This window comes from Manacus candei, unplaced genomic scaffold (assembly GCF_025592945.1).
Source record: "Manacus candei isolate 608988 ecotype Guabito, Panama unplaced genomic scaffold, ASM2559294v1 h1tg000023l, whole genome shotgun sequence".
Classification (NCBI taxonomy): domain Eukaryota; kingdom Metazoa; phylum Chordata; class Aves; order Passeriformes; family Pipridae; genus Manacus; species Manacus candei.
Window position 1 is genome coordinate 26,913,206 of NW_026138071.1, and position 20,628 is coordinate 26,933,833.

At 40.9% G+C, this 20,628-nt stretch overlaps 1 protein-coding gene across 6 annotated transcripts in view; it reads left to right on the forward strand.

The window, feature by feature from the left end:
• Window positions 1–20,628, forward strand: part of DIP2A (disco interacting protein 2 homolog A) — an 81,800-nt gene that overhangs the window by 41,259 nt on the left and 19,913 nt on the right. For 4 of the 6 annotated variants that reach the window (XM_051787161.1, XM_051787162.1, XM_051787166.1 and 1 more), the window contains exons 5-18: window positions 2,889–3,131; window positions 6,629–6,757; window positions 7,308–7,427; window positions 8,332–8,529; window positions 9,379–9,470; window positions 9,744–9,854; window positions 10,622–10,745; window positions 10,980–11,089; window positions 11,510–11,612; window positions 12,504–12,568; window positions 12,866–12,959; window positions 13,357–13,476; window positions 14,187–14,301; window positions 15,162–15,301. In XM_051787161.1, coding sequence (XP_051643121.1) covers window positions 2,889–3,131; window positions 6,629–6,757; window positions 7,308–7,427; window positions 8,332–8,529; window positions 9,379–9,470; window positions 9,744–9,854; window positions 10,622–10,745; window positions 10,980–11,089; window positions 11,510–11,612; window positions 12,504–12,568; window positions 12,866–12,959; window positions 13,357–13,476; window positions 14,187–14,301; window positions 15,162–15,301 — 1,764 coding nt within the window. The remainder of the gene's footprint in view (window positions 1–2,888; window positions 3,132–6,628; window positions 6,758–7,307; window positions 7,428–8,331; window positions 8,530–9,378; window positions 9,471–9,743; window positions 9,855–10,621; window positions 10,746–10,979; window positions 11,090–11,509; window positions 11,613–12,503; window positions 12,569–12,865; window positions 12,960–13,356; window positions 13,477–14,186; window positions 14,302–15,161; window positions 15,302–20,628) is intronic. The other 2 variants (XM_051787164.1, XM_051787167.1) reach the window with 1 other exon arrangement.

Sequence of the window (20,628 nt, forward strand, 5' to 3'; positions counted from 1 at the left end):
TAGGTGAGGAAGCACAGATGGGGAAAGGGGTAGACTTCGGGAGGAACAAGTACGGGGAAAAAAGCAGGGCAAGGGGATGAAAAGGGCTGGTGATGTGTAAGTGGTACATGTGCCTGGCCATGCCCCCACACCTGACCCTGCAGTGTGAGGGGCACTTTCTATGAGATTCCTTAATCTCTGTAAGAGAATGGACCACTGGATGAGTTCTGTATCATGGGAGATCAGGACATTCAGAAATATTCTGGGGACTTGCTTCAGCTACATAAAATCATAAAAATATGTGTCTTTTTATGGGCCTGCCTTTATTTGCAAAATTAGCTCAGCAAGAAGGATCTGAAGTTGCAAACAACCCAAATAGTGCTGAGCATCTAGTCTTGAACCATTAACCCTCTGCCTGAAATCCTTGTAGTGGCAGGAGTTAATGCAATTAAAACCATGCTTTGGTATTAATAACTGAAATTTTGTTACAAAATGCTTCCTTCCTGCTACCATCAGGTAGCAGGAAGGAAGCATTGGATTCATGTTCTTTATGCTGAGGGTGGTGAGGCCCTGTCACAGGTTGCCCAGAGAAGCTGTGGCTGCCCCATCTCTGGAGGTGTTCAAGGCCAGGTTGGACAGGGCTTGGAGCAACTTAGTCTAATGGAAGTGTCCCTGCCCATGGCAGAGGGTTGGAATGAGATGGTCTTGAGGGTCCCTTCCACCTCAAACCATCCTGTGAATCTGTGATTCTAGGCACAGTATTAAATTCAAACACAGCTCCTAACTGGCAGTAATGGAACTGCTTTCATCAGTCATCCTTCCAAAAATTTTAACATACTTTTGGTGTTGTTCTGTCGAGTCTCTGATCCTTCCCACATGGATTTCCTGTGATCAGAACTCGAGCAAGTTCTGAGCCTTGATGCAAGTCTGGCTCAAGGGTGGTGGCTTCTCTGTCTTGGGTCAGCTCCCAGCCAGGAAGAGCTGGAAGCCAAGGATGTGGTATTATGTCACCATACACCACAGATTAACCCCTGCAACTGCCACAAGGCTACTGCTGGCGTGACCTTGCTGTTTCTTGGTGTAATTATGTTTTGATATTACAATGCTTTTACTGTAATCCTTCTTTTTTATATGCAGTTAATATTGTATGTTTAAAGGGTTTGAGGTTTTTTCCCCCTCCACTCATGTAAGACACCTGAAAGCTTAGAAATATTAGTGAGACTTCATTAGCCTTGGATCTGGGTAAGGAGATATTGTCAGAGTGTGTATTCTGTGAGAAAACTGCTTTTCCTGTAGTTTAATTTTTTTCCTCCGAAGTGATTTTAGATTGTAAACGTGGTGGTTTGGTTTGGTTTTTTTTTTTTCAATCCTTGGCTGTTTGTAATCCTGTCTTGTTCCATATTCCTGTAATTGTTTATTTTTGTCTGAAAGAAAGGGAAGGTTGCAAGCACTGGGGGACAGGTTTGGCTGTTCTCCAGGAGCAAATGGAGTCAGCTGCCAAAAGCTCCAAGCATGGCAGCAGACCAGAAACATCACACAAGGCATGGACCCAGGGATGGGGATGCACCACAGCTGTATCTCAGAGGTCAATTGTTTGGGTATTTTCACTGAAAATTGTCATGCTTGGTGAGGGAGGTCAAATAATGAGAGATCTACTATTTTAACTTTGGAAATGCCCATTTGCTTCTTAGGAAATGGTTTCTGGTTTTTTTGTGGTTTTAGGCTGTTAAAGAGCAATTGTTCTGAAACTATTGGAAATGCACATATTCTTGAAAAGCAGAAAATTAAACAGCTGGTAACGGAAATACATTGCCCAAGATGAGAAGTAGTTTTTAATATGGCTTCAAAGATTTATATGGAATTGTATCTAGCTGAATGATTGTGTTCAGAGGATTAAAAACATAGCCAAAATTAAGGTTGCAGAATTCCTGATGTAACCCAGCCCAGATTTCCAAGTATGGAAGGGACTGTTAGAGTATAGTAACAGACACCCTATCTTATATAAAACATATGAAGGATCAAGTTCTTAAAATGCAGCAGTCTCTTTAGGAGGACAAGATTTCTTTCTGTAATAAGAGTTTCTGTATTTCACTCAAAATCAACAGGGATGTGTTTGCTTGATATTTAGAATGACCTTTTTATTTGTTGTTGGATGGATAATGAATATGGAAAGAAAACTTCAAAGGGAAACTTCTGGAAAGTTGTAAATAACTGAATGGTAATTAAATTAGGAGCCCTTTGTCAGACTTCTTACAGCAACAAAAATGCACCTAGACTGAAAAGATGCTTTACTAAGCATTTCTGTGTAGTGCTCATTAATACCAGTTTATGTGGTTAAAATTCGTGCTTTCTAATTACTCTTTCGTTGAACTTTAGAGCACTGTGCTTTTTTTACTAGTTAGTTCTCCAAATAATTTGTCAGAAGAATCGAAAAGTGAATAATTCCCCCCAAAGAAATAAAAAAGGAAATACCCAACAAGAAATGTAATGGGATTTATTCAGATGGGATGAGATAAAATTTACCTGTTCAGAACAGAAATATTTTTTCAGTGGAGTAGGGGTGGGATGGGATGGGATGGGATGCACACTGAAAGTGGTTGGTGTGTGCAGTAGGTGCTGGAGGGAGAAGGCTTGTTTGACTCTTATGTCATTCCAAATACTGGAGGTAACTGAGACTTTGCTTCAAGTGTGTTGTAGCTCTCGTTTGCACAAGTTGTTGCATTAACCCACGAAAGGGCAAGGAGCAGGATTTGTGTATGTGAATGTGTCCCCCTTGCTTTGATACATTGCATCTCGTGTGCAGCACCTGAGAACGCTGCGCGGAGAACATGGAACGTGGTGAAGCTCCATGTTCCCTTGTGTTGGCTCATTGCCACGTTACATGCCTGTCGTGGTTATTTTGATCACAGACACATCGTCAGCATCAGAAGATGAGGGCTCGTTACGGCGGCAAGGGCGGATCAGCTCCACTCCGTTCCAGAGCCATTCCAACGTAGAGCCCTGGCTTAACCGGGTCATTCAGGGCTCCTCCACCTCATCCTCTGCATCCTCCACCTCATCTCATCCTGGAGGGAAACCTGCTGCTTCCAATACCACTCCTGCCACCGCTGCTGCCACTGTGCTTGCAGATCTCATGGCACACACCCAGATAGGTCAGTAAACCTGCCTGCGTGGTTGGAATAAAATCAGATTACAAGTCCCAAAGCAGGGCTAAACACAGAGGTCTTCACCAGGAGATACCTGTAAATAGCCTTAAAATGTGCAATTCACAGACCAGGTATGTATGACGTATATGTATTTAATTTAACCCAAACCAGTTGTTCATGAGATCTGAACGTGCATTCTTCTTGGTAAAATGCTTGATTTACCAAGAAATCAAGGTTCAGTTTTACTAGATTCCAAGGCAGAATGTCAAAGGAATGCTGTTTTTGGTGCATGCTTTCCAGTCTGCATGTATTTACCCTAAACAATGTCAGGTTGTGTATTTCAGAGGTGATTCAATTCGGTAAACACCCAAAAGATTGGAAAAGCACCCAGAATCTTTGGGAAATCACAAAATCAGAGGTACTGATTGCTAGGGAAATTTTTCCTGTTTGTAGAAAATACCCCTTAAAGAAACCTAAATTTTCACATTCCCGTTTCCAAGCTTATTTATAATGAGAAATTTACAATCTTGTTTGACATTGGTGGATGAAAGTAAGATGGAATACGTCAGCACTTCGCTTTGAACCGTTCTGGATTTCACATTATGGATTAATAGGAATCATGTTTAACTCCTTAAAATTACAAAACTTTCCTTACCTAACTGGATTGATGAAATTCTTAATATAGCTGTAAAAACTTGCAAGATACAGAAAATGTAACACAGCATCCTGTTATGTCTGATGCCTCGGGCTGGATAAATACACATCAAATTTCACAACCAGCTTCCTAAGACCCCTCCATTAGGACTGTTTAATTAACAACATTGTATGCAAAATCAATGCCTTGTTAAGAGTTCGGAGTCCAGCATTTAAGCAGCTGAATGTTGAGCTGTGTTCAGGTTTGAAATTTCATTAGTGGGAAATAAATAAACAATTATCTATCAGGAAGGAAGCTCAGGGATCATTAAGAGCTGGTCTACTAAAAGTGTTCATAAAGGTAAAATTTCCAATGCCTTTGACAAAAAAATAGGTGCCCTGCTGCATAAGAAAAGTCTTCCTCATTTCTAGAGTGCTTGCCATGTTCCATCGGTTTTCATTCCTAGCTTGGTAACATTCATGCATGGCCAATATCAGTTCAGTTGGGACATTTTTCCTGTGTGTTTGTAGTCTTCCTTGCTCACAAAAATATGAAAACTCAGTTCTTACACTGCAGACTTTTCTGATTCTTGATAAATACTCACTTTCCAAAAGGGGCTTTGATTTGTTCTGGAGCATAGAAGAAGAATTAATTTATTTTTTCAGATAGTGTGCTGACATCAGCAATCTAAAAGGCATCTTACATATTTTAATTACCATGCCCTACTGAAATATTCTGTGTTTTGGTTGTGTACTGAATAGCTATTCACAATTTTGACATGCTGGAGAATTTAAATTTAGCAGCTTGTTCCCTTGCAGTTCATCCTCTCCAGCCTGCATTTTTAATGGTGAGCACAGACTTAAGTCCCCAGGCAGTAAACTGCAGGGTGGAAGTGCAAGGTTACAGTATTTAATGGAGTCAAATAGGAATGTGCATTATTTTTAAGCTGTTTGTCTTTCACTTACAGCAGCAAGGACAACATCTACATGTTGTTTAGGGGGCTTTTTTTTTCCTTTTAGTTTAATTTTTTTTTAAAATTAATAAGGCTGGTAGTATGTCTTGGTTTTTTCCAAGGTCACCATCCCACTTGTGGAGTATTTCCCACCTTAGCTGTTAGAGTAACTGGAAATATGGATTATCATGGCTTTTAATTCTCTGTCATATCTCATATGTTCTTTCTTGCATTTATCTCTGTCTTCTCATCACTAACGAAAGGTCCTTCAGTCTGAATCCGAATAACTTTTTTCCTTTAGTCACAAGTCTGCAAACCCTTTTTCTTTTTTTTTTGTGACTTCTCACCACTTCTCTTTTCCTGTGTGCCACACTGTCTCTGGATTATGCAGACTAATTGCATGGGGTCTCATGGGCATTCATTAATAAAACGCCCAAATAATTAATTAGGTTAATGTGATTTTTATCTGAGCATAAATCCACACATAAATCCATACAGAAGGCATTCTCTGTCCATAGACAGATGTTGCTAGTCACTGCAGGGTTTGTCAGGTGAGAAGTGGGGACTTGTGGACTGATACTGCAGCATGGGAACCAGGAACACTTGGCTCTGTGGCCTTGTCCCTGGTTAAGTTGTGTGCTGGAGGAAGTCTGTGGTTTGGGAATTTGGAAAAGCTAAGGGGAAAAAACCCAAACAAACCAAAAAGCAACTCCAGAAGTGTGTAGAACAAAGAGCATTTCAACTGTATGTATGGACTCTCTATAGGTCCTGTACTGTGGTTATCCAGGACAGCTTTACACACAGCTGTCACCCTTGTGGTTACTGGTTGCAGGGCATTTCTCTGAGGGATGAAGTGACACTTTGTCCTTTGTGTTCCTTACCCTCATGAGAGGAATTTGGGGTTCTTGCTTAGTGATCTCTGCAATGCAAATATTGGCATTGCAGTGAGGTCCATTGGAAAGGATGGGAATGGAGTTAAATTTCTCTCCTGGCAATCCCTCTAGAGCTTCTTAGAGCTGGACTGGTGGTGTGTGCATCAGCTCTGGAAATCTGGGACCAGTGCTGTGACCACTCTCTATTCTAGTGCTAATCACTGCCTCAGAGTGGGAGATAATGTATGTATTCCACAGCACTGCCTGGATCTCCCTGTGCCTGGAGTTTTGGCAGGATTTGTGACATGCTGTGGTGCTCCTAGGGCTATGCTTGCAGAGGCAGCTCCTCCAGCCTTGGGCAGCAGGGTATTCTCCAGCTCTTCCCTACTGCATTCCTGTTTTTACTCATCAGGATTCTGAATATTTCAGGCCTCCGATTCGTGCTGTCTGTCATTCAAACACGTCTCACCAGTACTGCCATTTCCTAACCTGTTCCATTCAAAGCCATTCCATAATCTAGGTTACAGTTTTGGAGTGATGAAAACAGCTTTTTTCATGGGCAGTTAGTGATAGGACAAGGGGGAATGGTTTTACAATAAAAAAGAAGAGAGATTTAGATTAAATATTAGGAAGGAATTCTTCCCTGTGAGGATGGTGAGGCCCTGGCACAGGTTGCCCAGGGAAGCTGTGGATGCCCCATCCCAGGAAGTGTTCAGGGTCAGGTTGGATGGAGCTTGGAGCAACCTGGGCTAGTGGAAGGTGTCCCTGCCCATGGCAGAGCTTGGAATGAGATGAGCTTTAAGGTCTCTTCCAACCCAAAGCAGCCTGTGATTCTGTGACATTCCCTAAGCATTTCTCTACCCCAGGAAACAGGGCACAGCTCCAAGCAGAGCAGGCTTTTGCCTCCAGGTTGTTACAAGGTGGTTCTCAAGCCCCTGTGAGCATGTGAGGATTTGGGAAATGCCCTGCTGTAGGAAGCAACTTCGACTATATTATTTCTTAAGCCTGCCTGATGAGCTCCTTTATCTGTCTTGCATTTCTCCAGAGAACCACTCTGCACCCCCAGACGTGACCACTGGCCTGGTGGAACACCTGTACCACGAGCGCCCACAGGTAGCGTCGGTGCGAGGAGTGCCCAGAGGCTACAACAGCAGCATTTTGGAAACTGCAGATGGTGATTGCATTATAAACCTCCTACCTTTCCATCTATGTCTCTTTATATATATGTGTATATATATATATATGTTTGCATATTTGTCTTATTGCCTCAGAGCTTTAAATTTTGATAAATATCAAAACACCTACTTATTTACATTTTATTTAAAATAAACCTATCGCATATGAAAATGAAGATCAGCATCCAGCAAGGTTTTGTGTTGTGACTGTTTTTACATAAATTTTAAAATATTGAAAGATTCACTTATATTTTTCCCAAGTCTTCTGACCCTGTCAGAATGGAATGAAAGTTAAGATGTAGTAAATACCCAGACTCCTGGAGTAAAGAGCATTCCTCTGTTGGAATCTCATGAAGGGGTCAGTGGTTTGAAAAGCTAAAATGAAGTGTGAGGTGTCTGCATCAATCAATTAGCAAAGGGAACAGCACTGTTTGAAAACAAATAAAGCTGTTTTCTTCCAAACAAGGTACTCATCCTGAATGACTTTTCCACCTGAAAGCTGTATGTTTGTTAATATATGGCAAATAATAAATCTTTTCCATTTGGCAGGTGTCCCAGTGAATAGCAGAGTGTCCTCTAAAATTCAGCAGCTGCTAAATACCTTGAAAAGACCAAAGCGCCCACCTTTGAAAGAATTTTTTGTGGATGATTTTGAAGAACTGCTAGAAGGTTAATTTTCTTTCAGATACACTTTTTACTCTTTGTGCAAGACTGAACTGATACTTCTTAGCAAGTGTTGGTTTCTTGTTCTCTTCCCAATGGAAAAGAAATCATGGTAGAATTGTTACAGTGAAGAGAGAAAGGTCACATTATCACAAATGAAAGATAATCTTCAGCTCAGCCTTCCTACTCAGTTGTGACATTCCTGAGCCACTGCCACTAGATTCCCTCTACTACTGGTTTGATGTTTTCAGATATGAGATTATTGTGATTCTAGTCTTCTACTGAAGTTTCTTCAGACAGGGTTGGGTGGACTTCCATTGAGGTGCATGTAATTGTGCAGAGCATCACCTGGAACCATTGATTTTACTTACTGCCTAGATTGAGGGTTAGCTAACTCCAACTAGGACTTTGGTTTGCTAACTAAGATCAAGATACTTTACTTTCTGGAGCAGCTTGGAGCAGGATTTTAACAAAAGACCTTTATTTACAAATATATATTGTTACAGAAGCATAGTGTCATTTTGCATCACCTGTTGAGAATTCAGTGCAACAAAAATCAATCCCCAGACGTTGCTGGAGCCATTATCTCTGATAACCCACCTTGACTTGGTGGAGGCTTTCATTGAAATAGATTGGAGACCAAGCAGCAGAAAATAGCAGCTTTCCAAAGCAGAGAGAAGTGAACTAGACATTCAAATTCTGGTCCTTTTATAATGTGGAATCAGACCTCTGAAGTGATGGTCATTATTTTTTTGGGAAGCCAGCAGATGATTAGCATAGCATCGTCATAAAGCAGAGCAGTAATGATAACTGTGAGGAAGAGGAAGAATGGTTCATGGAACAGTCTGTGAAGTGTAACTTGCACATTCTGTAAGGATTGACATTTGCCATTTACTGTGCTCTGTTTTAGTGCAACAGCCTGACCCAAATCAACCAAAGCCTGAAGGAAATCAAATGAATGTACTTAAAGGGGAACCCTTAGGGGTTGTGACCAACTGGCCACCCTCCCTTCTGGCTGCCCTGCAGCGCTGGGGAACCACCCAGCCCAAAGCCCCGTGTCTGACGGCGTTGGACACCACTGGGAAAGCCATTTATACCCTTACCTATGGTACGTGTTGGCACTGACTGTGAGGAGGAGTTCGGGGTTCCTGGTGGAATAACAGTTTGCTTTACCTCAGAGGGACTGCCCATGCTCATGACAGAGGAGGTTGGAGGTTGCTAGTGGAATGCAAATTATTAATTCACTCTATGCGAAAAATGCTTTAAAAAAAGTCAAGGCAGGGAAAAAGTTTATGGTATTGATTCTTTCCAAGTGGCTATTTTTAAAAAATCTCAAAAGAATTGGGGGGGGGGGGTGTTGGTAAAAGAACACTAAAACGAGAACACTGGTGTAAACTGGGAGGAAGAAACAGATGACTAATAATGCACTCTTCAGAATCCTAGAAGAGACATTCTGTTTTAGCATCTTCTTGCACATCCTTATAGAGAAGACTCGTACTTCAGGAGCATATTCAGAATGTTATGGAGGGAAGTGGAACTTGCCTGTATCAATAAACTTAGAAGTATTATAGTAACTTGCATTTTTTTGGGAAGATTTTTTTTTGTCCTGAAGGACAGCTCGCTCCCTGCATCATTTCATTGTATAGTATGTTAGAATGTTAAACTTTGTTGTTTGCATTCTCACAGATGAAGGATGCAGGAAATACAGCTCAGCAGCTGCATTAGTTTAGTTGCTGTACAGTGGAGCTTTGAGAGTTGTTTAGAATATCATGTTTAGTTTTACACTAAAAAAAAAAAGGAAAAGGTAAACTGAAAAGCAGCCAACCTCTAAATTGTGCTTATCTCTCTGCCAACTGTTCTGATACAGCCATCATGGTTAGAGCATATGTAAGGCACTGAGACTTGCCAATTGAATGTTAAAATTTTAGTTTCTATTTCTTAATTTCTTTTTCTTTAGGCAAGCTGTGGAGTCGAAGCTTGAAGTTAGCCTATACACTGCTAAACAAGCTAACCACTAAGAATGAACCCCTGCTGAAGCCTGGAGACCGGGTAGGCTGCTTTTGGAAGTGGTCCCTATGGATGAAATAGTGAGGAACAGCTTTAGCTGAAGAAAGCCTTGTAATAATATATTGCAATAATATATTGTGAAATAATCATTACTGTGACTTGTAATAATACATTGTCCCCATATTTAGTATTTCTGTTCTTAATTATAGATGAACCTGTATACTACTGTGAAGATTTTGTTCCACAAATTTAAAAGCAGTCCCCCCTCTCTGATGAAAAAACACACATGATCTTATTTTAATGTGTTTTTTGTAGGTAGCTCTCGTATTTCCTAATAGTGATCCAGTTATGTTTATGGTGGCATTTTATGGATGTCTCCTGGCAGAACTTATTCCTGTCCCAATAGAAGTTCCTCTCACAAGAAAGGTAGGCAAATACATTCAGCATTTTTATGGTTTTGTAAATAAATGAAGTCTTTGTGTGGGGAGGGTGTCTAAATCCTACAGACCTTTGGGACCCCTCAGAGCCTGCATGTTTGAAAGCATCAACTGAACTGCTCAGTGTACAGTCTATGCTTGGAATTATATTTAATATTTACTTTAGGGTAAGGGGGAAATAGTAATAATATACTACTATTAATAATAGTATTAAGTATTTTGGGATACATAATCATAGAAATTATTTTGTTTAATTATTTTTGAAAATACATGTGGAATATTTCTCAAAATGTATCCCTGAAGTGCTGTTTTTTCAGCTCTCATGCTGAGTAATGAGGCAGGCAGAGACACCATAGTTACTGGAAATACAGGTATAATCCCACACACGTTGAGATTATTAGGGAAGAGGTAAAGCTACAGGCTCTGCTCCTCAGTGTGTCAGGACTCAGAAACAGCATCAGACCAGGTTCCTGTTTTACGAGAACTTGTAAACATCCCTGTTGGGTTGAAGAGGGATGAATAACCATTGCTTGTGACACTACTTTCCTTGCCAGATTTGCTGCCAAATCTCGACTGGCACTAAGCAAAACTAAGCCTTCTCAGTCATTTGTCCTCCATTAAAGGTCTCGTGGGATAGACATTTGTTTTTTCCTGTGATAAAAACTGGCTTAATGTTTTCTAAACATGTAGAAGTCACAGTAAACTGTACAAAAGCTTCGTCATTTGTAATTTTGCTGTAACTTGGTTTCTCTGCAGGATGCTGGCAGTCAGCAGATCGGGTTTCTTTTGGGTAGCTGTGGAGTAACACTGGCTTTAACCACTGATGCCTGTCAGAAAGGCCTCCCTAAAGCTCAGACTGGCGAAGTGGTGACATTCAAAGGTGTGGTTTTGTTTTTTATGGGATAAAAAGTGACTATATTCATTGTTGCTGTCAAACAGCAGCTCTGGGGTTTGCATGCATGGTTCTAGCTTACACGTAAAGAACTGCCTTCATTCGCTCCTCTTAGGCAGGGGTTGTTCCAGCCTTTGCTTCATTCCCAACTTTATCCCTGAATACTGGGGGGGAAAAGCCCCCAGGCACTGTGATGACAGTAACTTTTCTTTTTCTTTGCAGGCTGGCCTCGTCTCGTTTGGTTTGTGATTGATGGGAAGCATCTGGCAAAACCAACCAAGGACTGGCATCCCCAAGTCCGGGATGCCAGCGCTGAGATTGCTTATATTGAGGTGATTTAGTGTAAATGCCTAACTTTTATGGGTACTCTGGTAGTTTATGTGACGTTGGTTTCCTTTAATCTCTTGATACAGTTAAAGAGATGACTATAATATTTTTAACTGTGAAACAAGAATGTTTCCCTCAAGGCTGCCAGGCAAACTGTCGTTTGAGTGGCTGTGTGGAATCAAGTTGAAGCCTGGGGTTAATCAGCATTTTCAGATCCCTGGGACAATTTGTTTATTTGGAGTAGAGAAGCAGATTTCCTACGATACTAGTGTATTCTCTGAACATAAATGTGTTTTTGTGATGGCTTTTTGACTTTTTAAAAAAGCTTGCTTTGTTTTTATAATAAAATGTGCTTTCAATTCACTACTGTAAATTTCCTTGATTTTGTTGTTAATCTAATGCTTGTGTACCCTTTCTCTTCTCAGTACAAAACAAGTAAAGAGGGCAGCACAGTGGGCATTACTATATCTCATGCTTCCATGCTGGCACACTGTCACGCCCTGACTCAGGCATGTGGTTATTCAGAAGGTAAGTTAGATAGGTGTAACTTTAAAATTACACTAACAGCTTTGAATCTGCAGAAAATTCATGTTGCAACATCATGTTCACTGTCTTCAAAGAACTGCAGATACACTGCAGTGGCTTTAACTGCAGAAGGAAAGACAAGTTTCCTCATTCATACTGGGAGTGATGTGTGAAAGAGAGTAAGCCACTTGTGAGATAATCAAGAGATCTTCCTCTTAGTTGGTCATGTCCCACAAAAGAGCACCTCCATAGGGATGTGAATATAGTGAGAGATCTGCTTGTTTTCAGTCATTTTCCCAATGAACCATCTGCATGGAGTTAACCTGTGCTGCCATTAACCAAAAACTTTCCTGCATGCATCCATCCTACATCAGTGATAAGCAAGTTTCACCTAATCAGTCCAAGATATCCCTCGAAAATCAGGTCGAATCTTTGATTTAAAATCTTTGATTCTTATTTTTTTTTTAATTTTTTTCAGAGAAAATATTAAAGAAAATTTAGTACAGCCATGGTAATATTTCTCACTGGATTTAATTCTTTCAAATTATGATGAACTTTTTCAGTTCAGCTGAAGAAGTGTGCTTCAAAACTAAATTTTTGGTCTGCGTAGTTCATTGGCAGATGTTACACACACAGGGGTGTTATAATTAATCAAGGTCTTAAATACCTTGTAATAATCAAGTCTGTAATCATAATTCAAAGATGATTGCTGTAAGTAAAACAAGCCACTTGGAGCTTAAGCAACCTGCTTGTTACAGACAAACAGGCACAGCAACAGAGCTTTGGTTTCTTAGCAGCTGGAATTTTCGGAGTTGCTTTAGAAAATATTTTGAATTCTTAAGTATTCTTATAGATACACTTTTTAAATCTGATTTTTTTTTCCTTTGCTTTCAGCTGAAACACTAACAAATGTCTTGGATTTCAAAAGAGAGGCTGGCCTTTGGCATGGAGTGTTAACAGTGAGTATTGGAAGGAATGAAAAAAACTGCAGCAAGGGTAGTGCACTGGTGTCAGAATGAGGCCACAAGCTCATCAACTCTCAAACAATTTCTGTTTCAATATTTATGTTTTTCAGAATAAAGTGTTACTTTTTCAGTAGGTTGTGTAATTTATGTTTTCATGGAATATACACATAGTTTTCACTAACATTTAACTGTAAGAGTTATGCTGTAGCTGTGATAATGGGGTTTTTTTTTAAGCACTGGTACATGCTGTCTATTTTTTGAGCCACTTGAAAGCTTTTAATCTTCTCACAGAGCGTTATGAACAGGATGCATGTCATCAGTATTCCCTATGCATTAATGAAGGTTAATCCACTTTCCTGGATACAGAAAGTCTGCTCGTACAAAGGTAACTTAAAAGTATTTGTACTTCACCCACCTTTTTGGATTATTCAATACCAAGTGAAATTGTTTGTATAAAACGCCTGTGTATGTCACTGAGTACTCCATTTCAGTATTCTGTGTGCTGACAGTTTCACTGATGATGGCTTCTCCTGAGACACCTTTAAAGAAATTGTCTTTCTCAGTATTTGAATTTATAACAAACATTTAAATTCTATAATCAAGTCCATTTGGAGACACTGAGTATACACATCACAGTAGTTGAATATTTGGCATTTGTATTTGTTTCCTACATGTGTATTTTTTCAAAAATTCTTGTAAATATACAAGAATACTTGCATAATTTTATAATTGACCTTCATTCTGTTCTGTACACGCAGCATAATTATATTTTTGATTTCCAGCCCGTGTAGCAGTAGTAAAATCCCGGGATATGCACTGGTCACTTTTGGCTCAGAGGGATCAGAGAGATGTCAGCCTGAGCTCGTTACGGATGCTGATAGTGGCAGATGGAGCCAATCCATGTGAGTATGGATGTGTTTCCTAAATGTCAGTCTTGCCAAGATCCTGTGTCAGAGCTGATGCTTGGGAAGTTAAACAATTTGTTCTGTAGTAAAATACTATTTGTGTGCCAGTGATGCCACTGCTGTTTGCACTTCTTGGCTATATTTAGCTGGGTAAATTCATTTTTTGAACTTCATGTTTTCATTAGTGTTATACTCTTACATGAATTGACATGAACTGATACCTAGAAGATCTGTAGATACAGATATAATCTATTTTGGGCCAAGTGCTAAAGGCCAGGTAGAGTTGTGAAGTGAAGGCATGTCAGAAGCATTTGATGTTTGATTTTAGATGCTGTGACCTCTGCAAGAAACAATCAAATAGGGGCTATATAAGAAGCTGACATACAGTTACCCTTAGTGACAAAGTATTCTGGTCCCTGAAGGACTTTCCATGATGATAAGTGTTAGTGAGTGCTGCCAGAGAAGCAATATGCAGTTGGGAATTTGATTCAGTGAATTGGTTGTTAGTCACTGGGAGTTCTTTTTCCAAATCTACCATCTAATAATAGGCTGGAATGTCTTTCAGACAATTTGAAAGTATATTGGTTTTGTGCACGAAAATGACAGTATTTGCATATCTGAGCTGAGTGTGAGCATAGACTTTGAATTCCTGCAGCTCAAGCTTTCCAACCGCAAAATGTTTCCAATCATGTAATTCTTCTTTTTAGGGTCCATATCTTCCTGTGATGCATTCCTGAATGTATTTCAATCCAGAGGTTTGAGACCAGAAGTAATCTGTCCTTGTGCTAGTTCTTCAGAGGCACTAACCGTTGCTATTCGCAGGTAATTCCCTTTTCTCAGAAGTGAACTGAAGCTTTTCTTGGCTGTTGAGCTGTGCCATGTAATCACAGAATAGCTTGGGTAGGAAGTTGCTCCAAGCCCTGTCCAGCCTGGTCTTGAGCACTTCCAGGGATGGGGAATCTCACGTTTAAGGTGGTAGTCAGAAAAGACCATGACCCGCATAAAGATGCCCAAAGACCTCAGCAGAGGGAATATGAAACTCACAGGTATCTCCTTCACTGAAAGGCTTTTTGTTTTCTTTAAAAAGTTTAATATTTTCTTAAGAGTAGTCAGACATAAGGTGTTTTTGTCATGGTTTGGGAAAACAAGGTCTCATCCTCTCAACTGATATTGCTGGAGGACATTTTAAAATGCCCCCAAAACAAACCTTAGTTATTTGGGAGGAAGAAGATGCTGAATCTTCAATTAATTGCTTATATACAATGTCTTGTAAACAGGGGGCTAAAGAAATAAAAATATTTGTAGCTGATCTGAAAAATACCATTGATTTCTGGAGATAGCAAGAGATGCTCTGAAAAAAGGAAATACTTTGATTATTAATAGGTGTATGGATGGAATATGCTGGAATTTTTTGATAGTGGTTCTGATCAAAATGCGCCTTTTTAGAAAATCAGTTTCGAGAAAACTTGAAACAAAGAAGTTGGAGGTTTTGGAGAGTTTTGTTCTAGCTCTTTTATCATCTAGTTACAATATATTACCAGTCTTGAACTCTTGTTTGTTTCAAGTGAGAAACCATTATTTCTCTTTACTTTACCAAGCCTGAGAAACTGGTACAACATTTTTCGTGACCATGTCACCGTTGGTCTGTTGATCCGTATCTGACTGGACTTTCTGTTTTCCAGACCTCCTGAACTGGGTGGCCCCCCTCCAGGAAAAGCAGTGTTATCCATGAATTGTCTGAGTTTCGGTGTGATCAGAGTGGATACAGAGGAGAAGCTGTCGGTCTTAACTGTGCAGGATGTTGGTCAGATTATGCCTGGAGGTAGGAAAGCATTTCATGTAGGTTTAAGCATATTCCACATAAGTTATCTATACTATTACACTTGTGCTAATGGAATAAATAAAAATGTTAAATACCTTCAAGGTAGTATGACTTATGTTTTGACACGTTACCTGAACACATGACAATTAAGTGCTGTCTGAACTGGATTATTCAACTTTGTCAGTAGAGATTAATCCACAATAAATCTGAATGACCCTAGGTGTTGGTATGGGAACATGCTTTTGGCTGATCTGCAGAGTTGTTTTGCTACTCACTTGTTAGCATTGGTGCTGACTGACCTACACCCATGTGATAACATGCAGAAGAATATAACAAAACATAAAACATAGTAAGAAATGACAGCTTTCATCCTGGCCTGATAGTCTGTGGAATGGAATGGAGGGGAACAGAATATTTCATTTGAAAGGGATCTCATCTCAGACCCCGTGGAAGTGATGGAACAACCAGTTCTAGAAACCATTTTCTCATGCACGTGGAGGACAAGAAGGTGATCAGTGAAGGTGATCAGCATGGATTCACCAAGGAGAAGTCATGCTTGACCAACCTGGTCGCCTTCTACGATGAAGTGACTGGTTTGGTAGGTGAGGGAAGAGCAGTGGATATTGTCTACCTTAGAAGAAGTTATAGAGGAGACCGAGTCAGGCTCTTTTCAGTGTCATGTGACAGAACAAGAGCCATGGGACACAAACTGAACACACGAGCTTCCCTCTGAACAGAAGGAAGAACCTTTTCCACTGTGAGGGTGACTTGGTACCAAAATGGGTTTCCCCATTTGTAGAGTCCCCATCCTTGGAGGTACTGAAAAGCCATCTGAACGTGGTCCCGGGCAGCTGGCTCTAGGTAGCCCTGCTTGAGCTGAGGGATTGGACCAGATGATCTCTAGAGATCCATTCTAAAACCAGCCATCCTGAGAGTGCTAGACTGGGTTTTCCAGCAAACTGCTCAGTCCTGGATTAACCTGTTTCCTAATGACATCTGTTTGCAACACAGTGCTTCCTGAATTAGGTAGAGCTGGGTTTTGTTCCTCAGCCCATTAAGTGGATTGAAGCAAAGAGACTTTTTCTCTTCCCTGCTGTTATCATTTGAGACTCTGCTGCTAAGTCATGCATCATTTGGAGAGGAGAGCACTCTGAAGAAGATTAATAAAAGTGCCAAACCAGACCAAAGGCTGTGGCCAGTGGGATGGAAGACTGGACACTTAGTGCTGTCTGCTCCAGCTTTTAGGTTGGCAGTGTAACATTCCATGGTGCTGTCTGCCTCAAGATACCTCTGTCTTTTGTCCTGACCTGCTCTGGTGTACTTGGAGAGGATGAAATATGGATTTTTTTGAATTCTCCTCACCCCTCAGATTTACTATGTAGTTACCAAAGAACCTCATTGGTTCTGGTCATGCCCTTGGCACCTTTGGCTTTGGTATTCTTAGTCTCCTTATGAACTTCATGCCTTGCTGAGCTGTGGTTCCAAAGCCCTCCTCTCTGTAGAGCATATACTCAGGGTAAAGACAGAGAGCCCAACTCGTGTCATTTCAGCAACAGCCTCTTCTCTGTACACCAGGGCCCCTGATACAAGTAAGAGGAGGCAGACAGCTTCCCACTGCTGATGAAAATTTCAGCCATCATGTAGCAAGTGGCACTGATCTTGTTCAGTTTTCCTCATTATTCCCAGAAGCACTTTGCAACCTCTAAGGATGGCGGTTCAGTTATTTTTACTGAACTTAAATTCACATTTAGAGCTTCCTCCTGCTACCAATAAAAGACTGAGCAGAAGCTCTGCCTTTCGTACCAAAACGAAGGGAAGGAAGCCCCTTTGAAGTCAGGTTGGCAAGGCAGACCAATGGGAATACAGCCATTGAAGATATAATGACTGAGTATTTTTGGGTGGCCTCAGTGTGAAACTGTAAGTGCAGGGAAAAAAAGGTATGGTGACCCAATCAGACTGACTGGCTTCTGAATTGGTTCACCTGAACATTCAAATTCAGGGTGTCAAACTTGTCTGCAAAGGCCCAGAAGACGTTCAGCTGTGACTGTCCCTGGAGGTTGCATCCGATGACTGCACACACAGAGGAATATGCTGTCAGCAGAGAAGTTGTGTGGCTTCTCTCAGGTTTTTGTTTTGTGTTAAGACCATTTGAAGCTGTTTTGAAAGTCCATAATGACATTTCAAGAAAGGCAGTAACTCCACCTTCACGGTTGGACTTGATGATCGTAAAGGTCTTTCCTAGTGTAATCAGTTCCCTGATTCTGTGGCTGGCATGTGTGTCTCAACAGAATGGTGATTTTTCTGCTTCAAATACTATACATGTGGCATGGACTGCTATTGCTGTCTGGTTTGAGTGTCCACACTACTGCTGTCCCCTTGAAACCCCACTGAAATTCAGCTGTGCTCCCCATCTTCTACTTAGATTATGGGTTACTCCAGGGATATGGAGGGAATGAGTTTGCCTGCCCTTCAGGTAGCCATGAATCCTTTGGTGTACTGACTGAGTTTAAATTCATTGTTGGTCCAGTTTTTATTCAAAATGCAAGATTGATTGAAATCTTTCTTTGAATTAGTTTATCCCATGGAGATACTCCTGGCTTTGTTTTAGGCTTGCTGTCTGGGCAAGTGTGCTTGACTACACTAAGGCACAAAGCAGCCTACAGCTGCACCTTAAGCTACTCTTCATATTCAACTGTTAGAGTTGTAAGTCATCTTGGTTAGTATTCCATAGAGCATCTGCTCAGTGGCAGGTTAAAGTCTGCCTTAGGATGTTGGAAGAGCTCCCTGTGTGCTTGTGGGTAAGTAATTTCACCTCAGGATGAGTCGTTAATGAAACACAAACCCCTGTCCTTGTGAAATGCCTAATTGAGCAGTGAGAGGGGATCTGTGACAAAACCCTTCTCCTTTGTCTAATCCCTTGAGGCATTGTCTGGCAAATCTAAGGGACCCTTCTGGATTAGGATGCCATTAACAGCCAGTGACAACACTACCATAACTTTCTACATGAGTAAGAAGCATTGAGTGACTTGTCTGACTGTGAGGGGAGAACACTTAAATGTGTATCATTAAGTGCCTCAAGGTGATAGGACTTGTAATTGATGGCTGTTGCCCTTATAAAATACAGTAGCAAGTGGCAAAACTACTTGTAGGTTAAGCAGAATTTGGGCAACTTAATGAATTAACTTCTTTAAAATTCTGGTTAGTGTTGGGCTGTCAGAATCTGGGGCAGGTGTGCTTCAATTTGTCCACATGATAAAAATTCCAGCAAAAGTTTCTCTGTACATTTCTTAAGTCAGAACATACATAATAGAGTTCAGTCTAGAGGATAATGGATATCTCTGTTCCCTGTGACTGTCTCTTAAAATAATCTTCCAGAGTAGAAAGTCAGAAGGCTAGCAGGTGTGTGCCAGATGAAAAGGAATTAATGACCTAAGGAAATAAATTACTTATTTTCAAATGAGTCTGCATGTACATTCTAACAGTGGATATACTTGTGCCTGGTAAGATTTATGCACATCACGGAGGATGTGCCCTGTCCATTCTGGCTTGGTGTTTGGCATACAGGAGAGAACATACCACCACCTGCTCGTTGCCCCTCTGTGACTGACGAGTCGTGCTCTTAATCTCCTCTTGGTTTTGTGGGTTTTTTTCTTTAGATTGCTGTGCTTTCACCAAAGGCCTAATTTGAGTCAGATACCATCCCTGAAGACTTTGTTCCATCTTCTGATCCGCACTGAACCTGGAAGTGCTTACATGCCCTAGTCTTTCACGTACTTTGTGACGCAGGAGCTCACATTCCTGGATTTGGACAAGCCAAATGGTTTTGATCTCATTTCCTGTGAAGATCCCAAGCATGCTTTATTTGGGAACCACCTGGTTAAAAGATCGTGGATAAAGTGTCCACTTTCACCCTCATTTTCTTTTTCTGTTTGTTTTGAGACACTGAGCCCACCTGCTCGGGGCATCTTATTCAACAGACCCATCACCACCAGGGTCATGTCTTGTGTCACTGCTGTTTAACCCATAGGCCACTCGTGATGACACATGCCCTTCACATTCATTATCTTCCATGAATGTCCATCACAAGAGCCTCAAGGGAAGTTCAGGCATCCATGGAGAAATCTTCCCATCAAAGATAGCATGAGAATTCTTAAGAGAAAACCTAGAATGCATTCCACTGCAATCTTCTCCTGGAGGGATGACATTTTACCTCACCTGTTGACCACCTTTGACTATTTTGCGTGGTTTCTGTCTGGGACTGACATTGCTAAGTTTGGCTTAGGGCAATCTTCAGTTCATTTTTTCAAATTGAACTAGTAAAGATGGTAGGGAGAGTGCCAAACCTCTTCTATTCTGCCTGGTTTGTGCCTACAGTTTTCATATAAACTTGCCCTGTTATCTGTCATCTTGGAAGTGTGTTGTACCTTATGCTTGAACCTGGATGTGGTTGCTCAGGGTATTCAGTTAAGTTTGTCTCCCTGCTACTTCCCAACTAATCATTTCCGTTCTTTTACAGGGATCCTTCCCATGTTCTTAATTTGACAGGAGAGTAGCACTCTCAAATCCAAAAGTTCTATATCCCTATCGCCCCTGCTCATACAAAGCCTGGTTCCTAGAAATAGTGCTGCTATAGCAGCTACTTTCTTATACTCAAGCAGAAAACTTTGGGTTGCTGCCAGATCTTGGGTTTCTGCAAGAGGAACTTTTGCATATGCAGTGTCACATTCTGGACTGTGACTGTATTCAGTACCTTTTCTAGAAGGCCAGGGAGGATGGTTCCAGTTTCCTAAATGTTGGGATGCTCACACTGTCTCCAGCCCATGGATGTCCTGGATGTCATTGTTTCCTCTTTTTGTCTCAGAAGACGTTTGCACAGGTTCTGGTAGTTACCACAATGCATCTTCACTGCAGAGGAATCTGGTTCCTTCATCTCAGTGCCTGATCTATGGAAGGAGTTGTTGCAGAACAATTTGGTGAAAGCTTTCAGTCTTTTTTCTGAAATTTCTCTTTTCCACTCAGTCCTTAGAATTTATCATAGTAATCAATTCCACTTGGCTTCAGTCCATCACACAATGGCACAACAGCCTACCACTGCAGAACAACTTCTCTTGAGACCTGTGCCAGTGTGTACACTTGGGATGAGATGTTTTCTTACGATTTAAATGTTGTACTTTGAATGCTTGTGTGACCACCTTTAAAGCCTAGATTTATGTTCATCCTTAGCTAGGAAGTTGGCTGGCTTTATGCCTGTTTCCCTTTCCAGAGGAGCAGGGAAAGATTCAGGTCCTTGCATTTGGCATTCCCATGTGCTGTTTTTCTCAAAGACT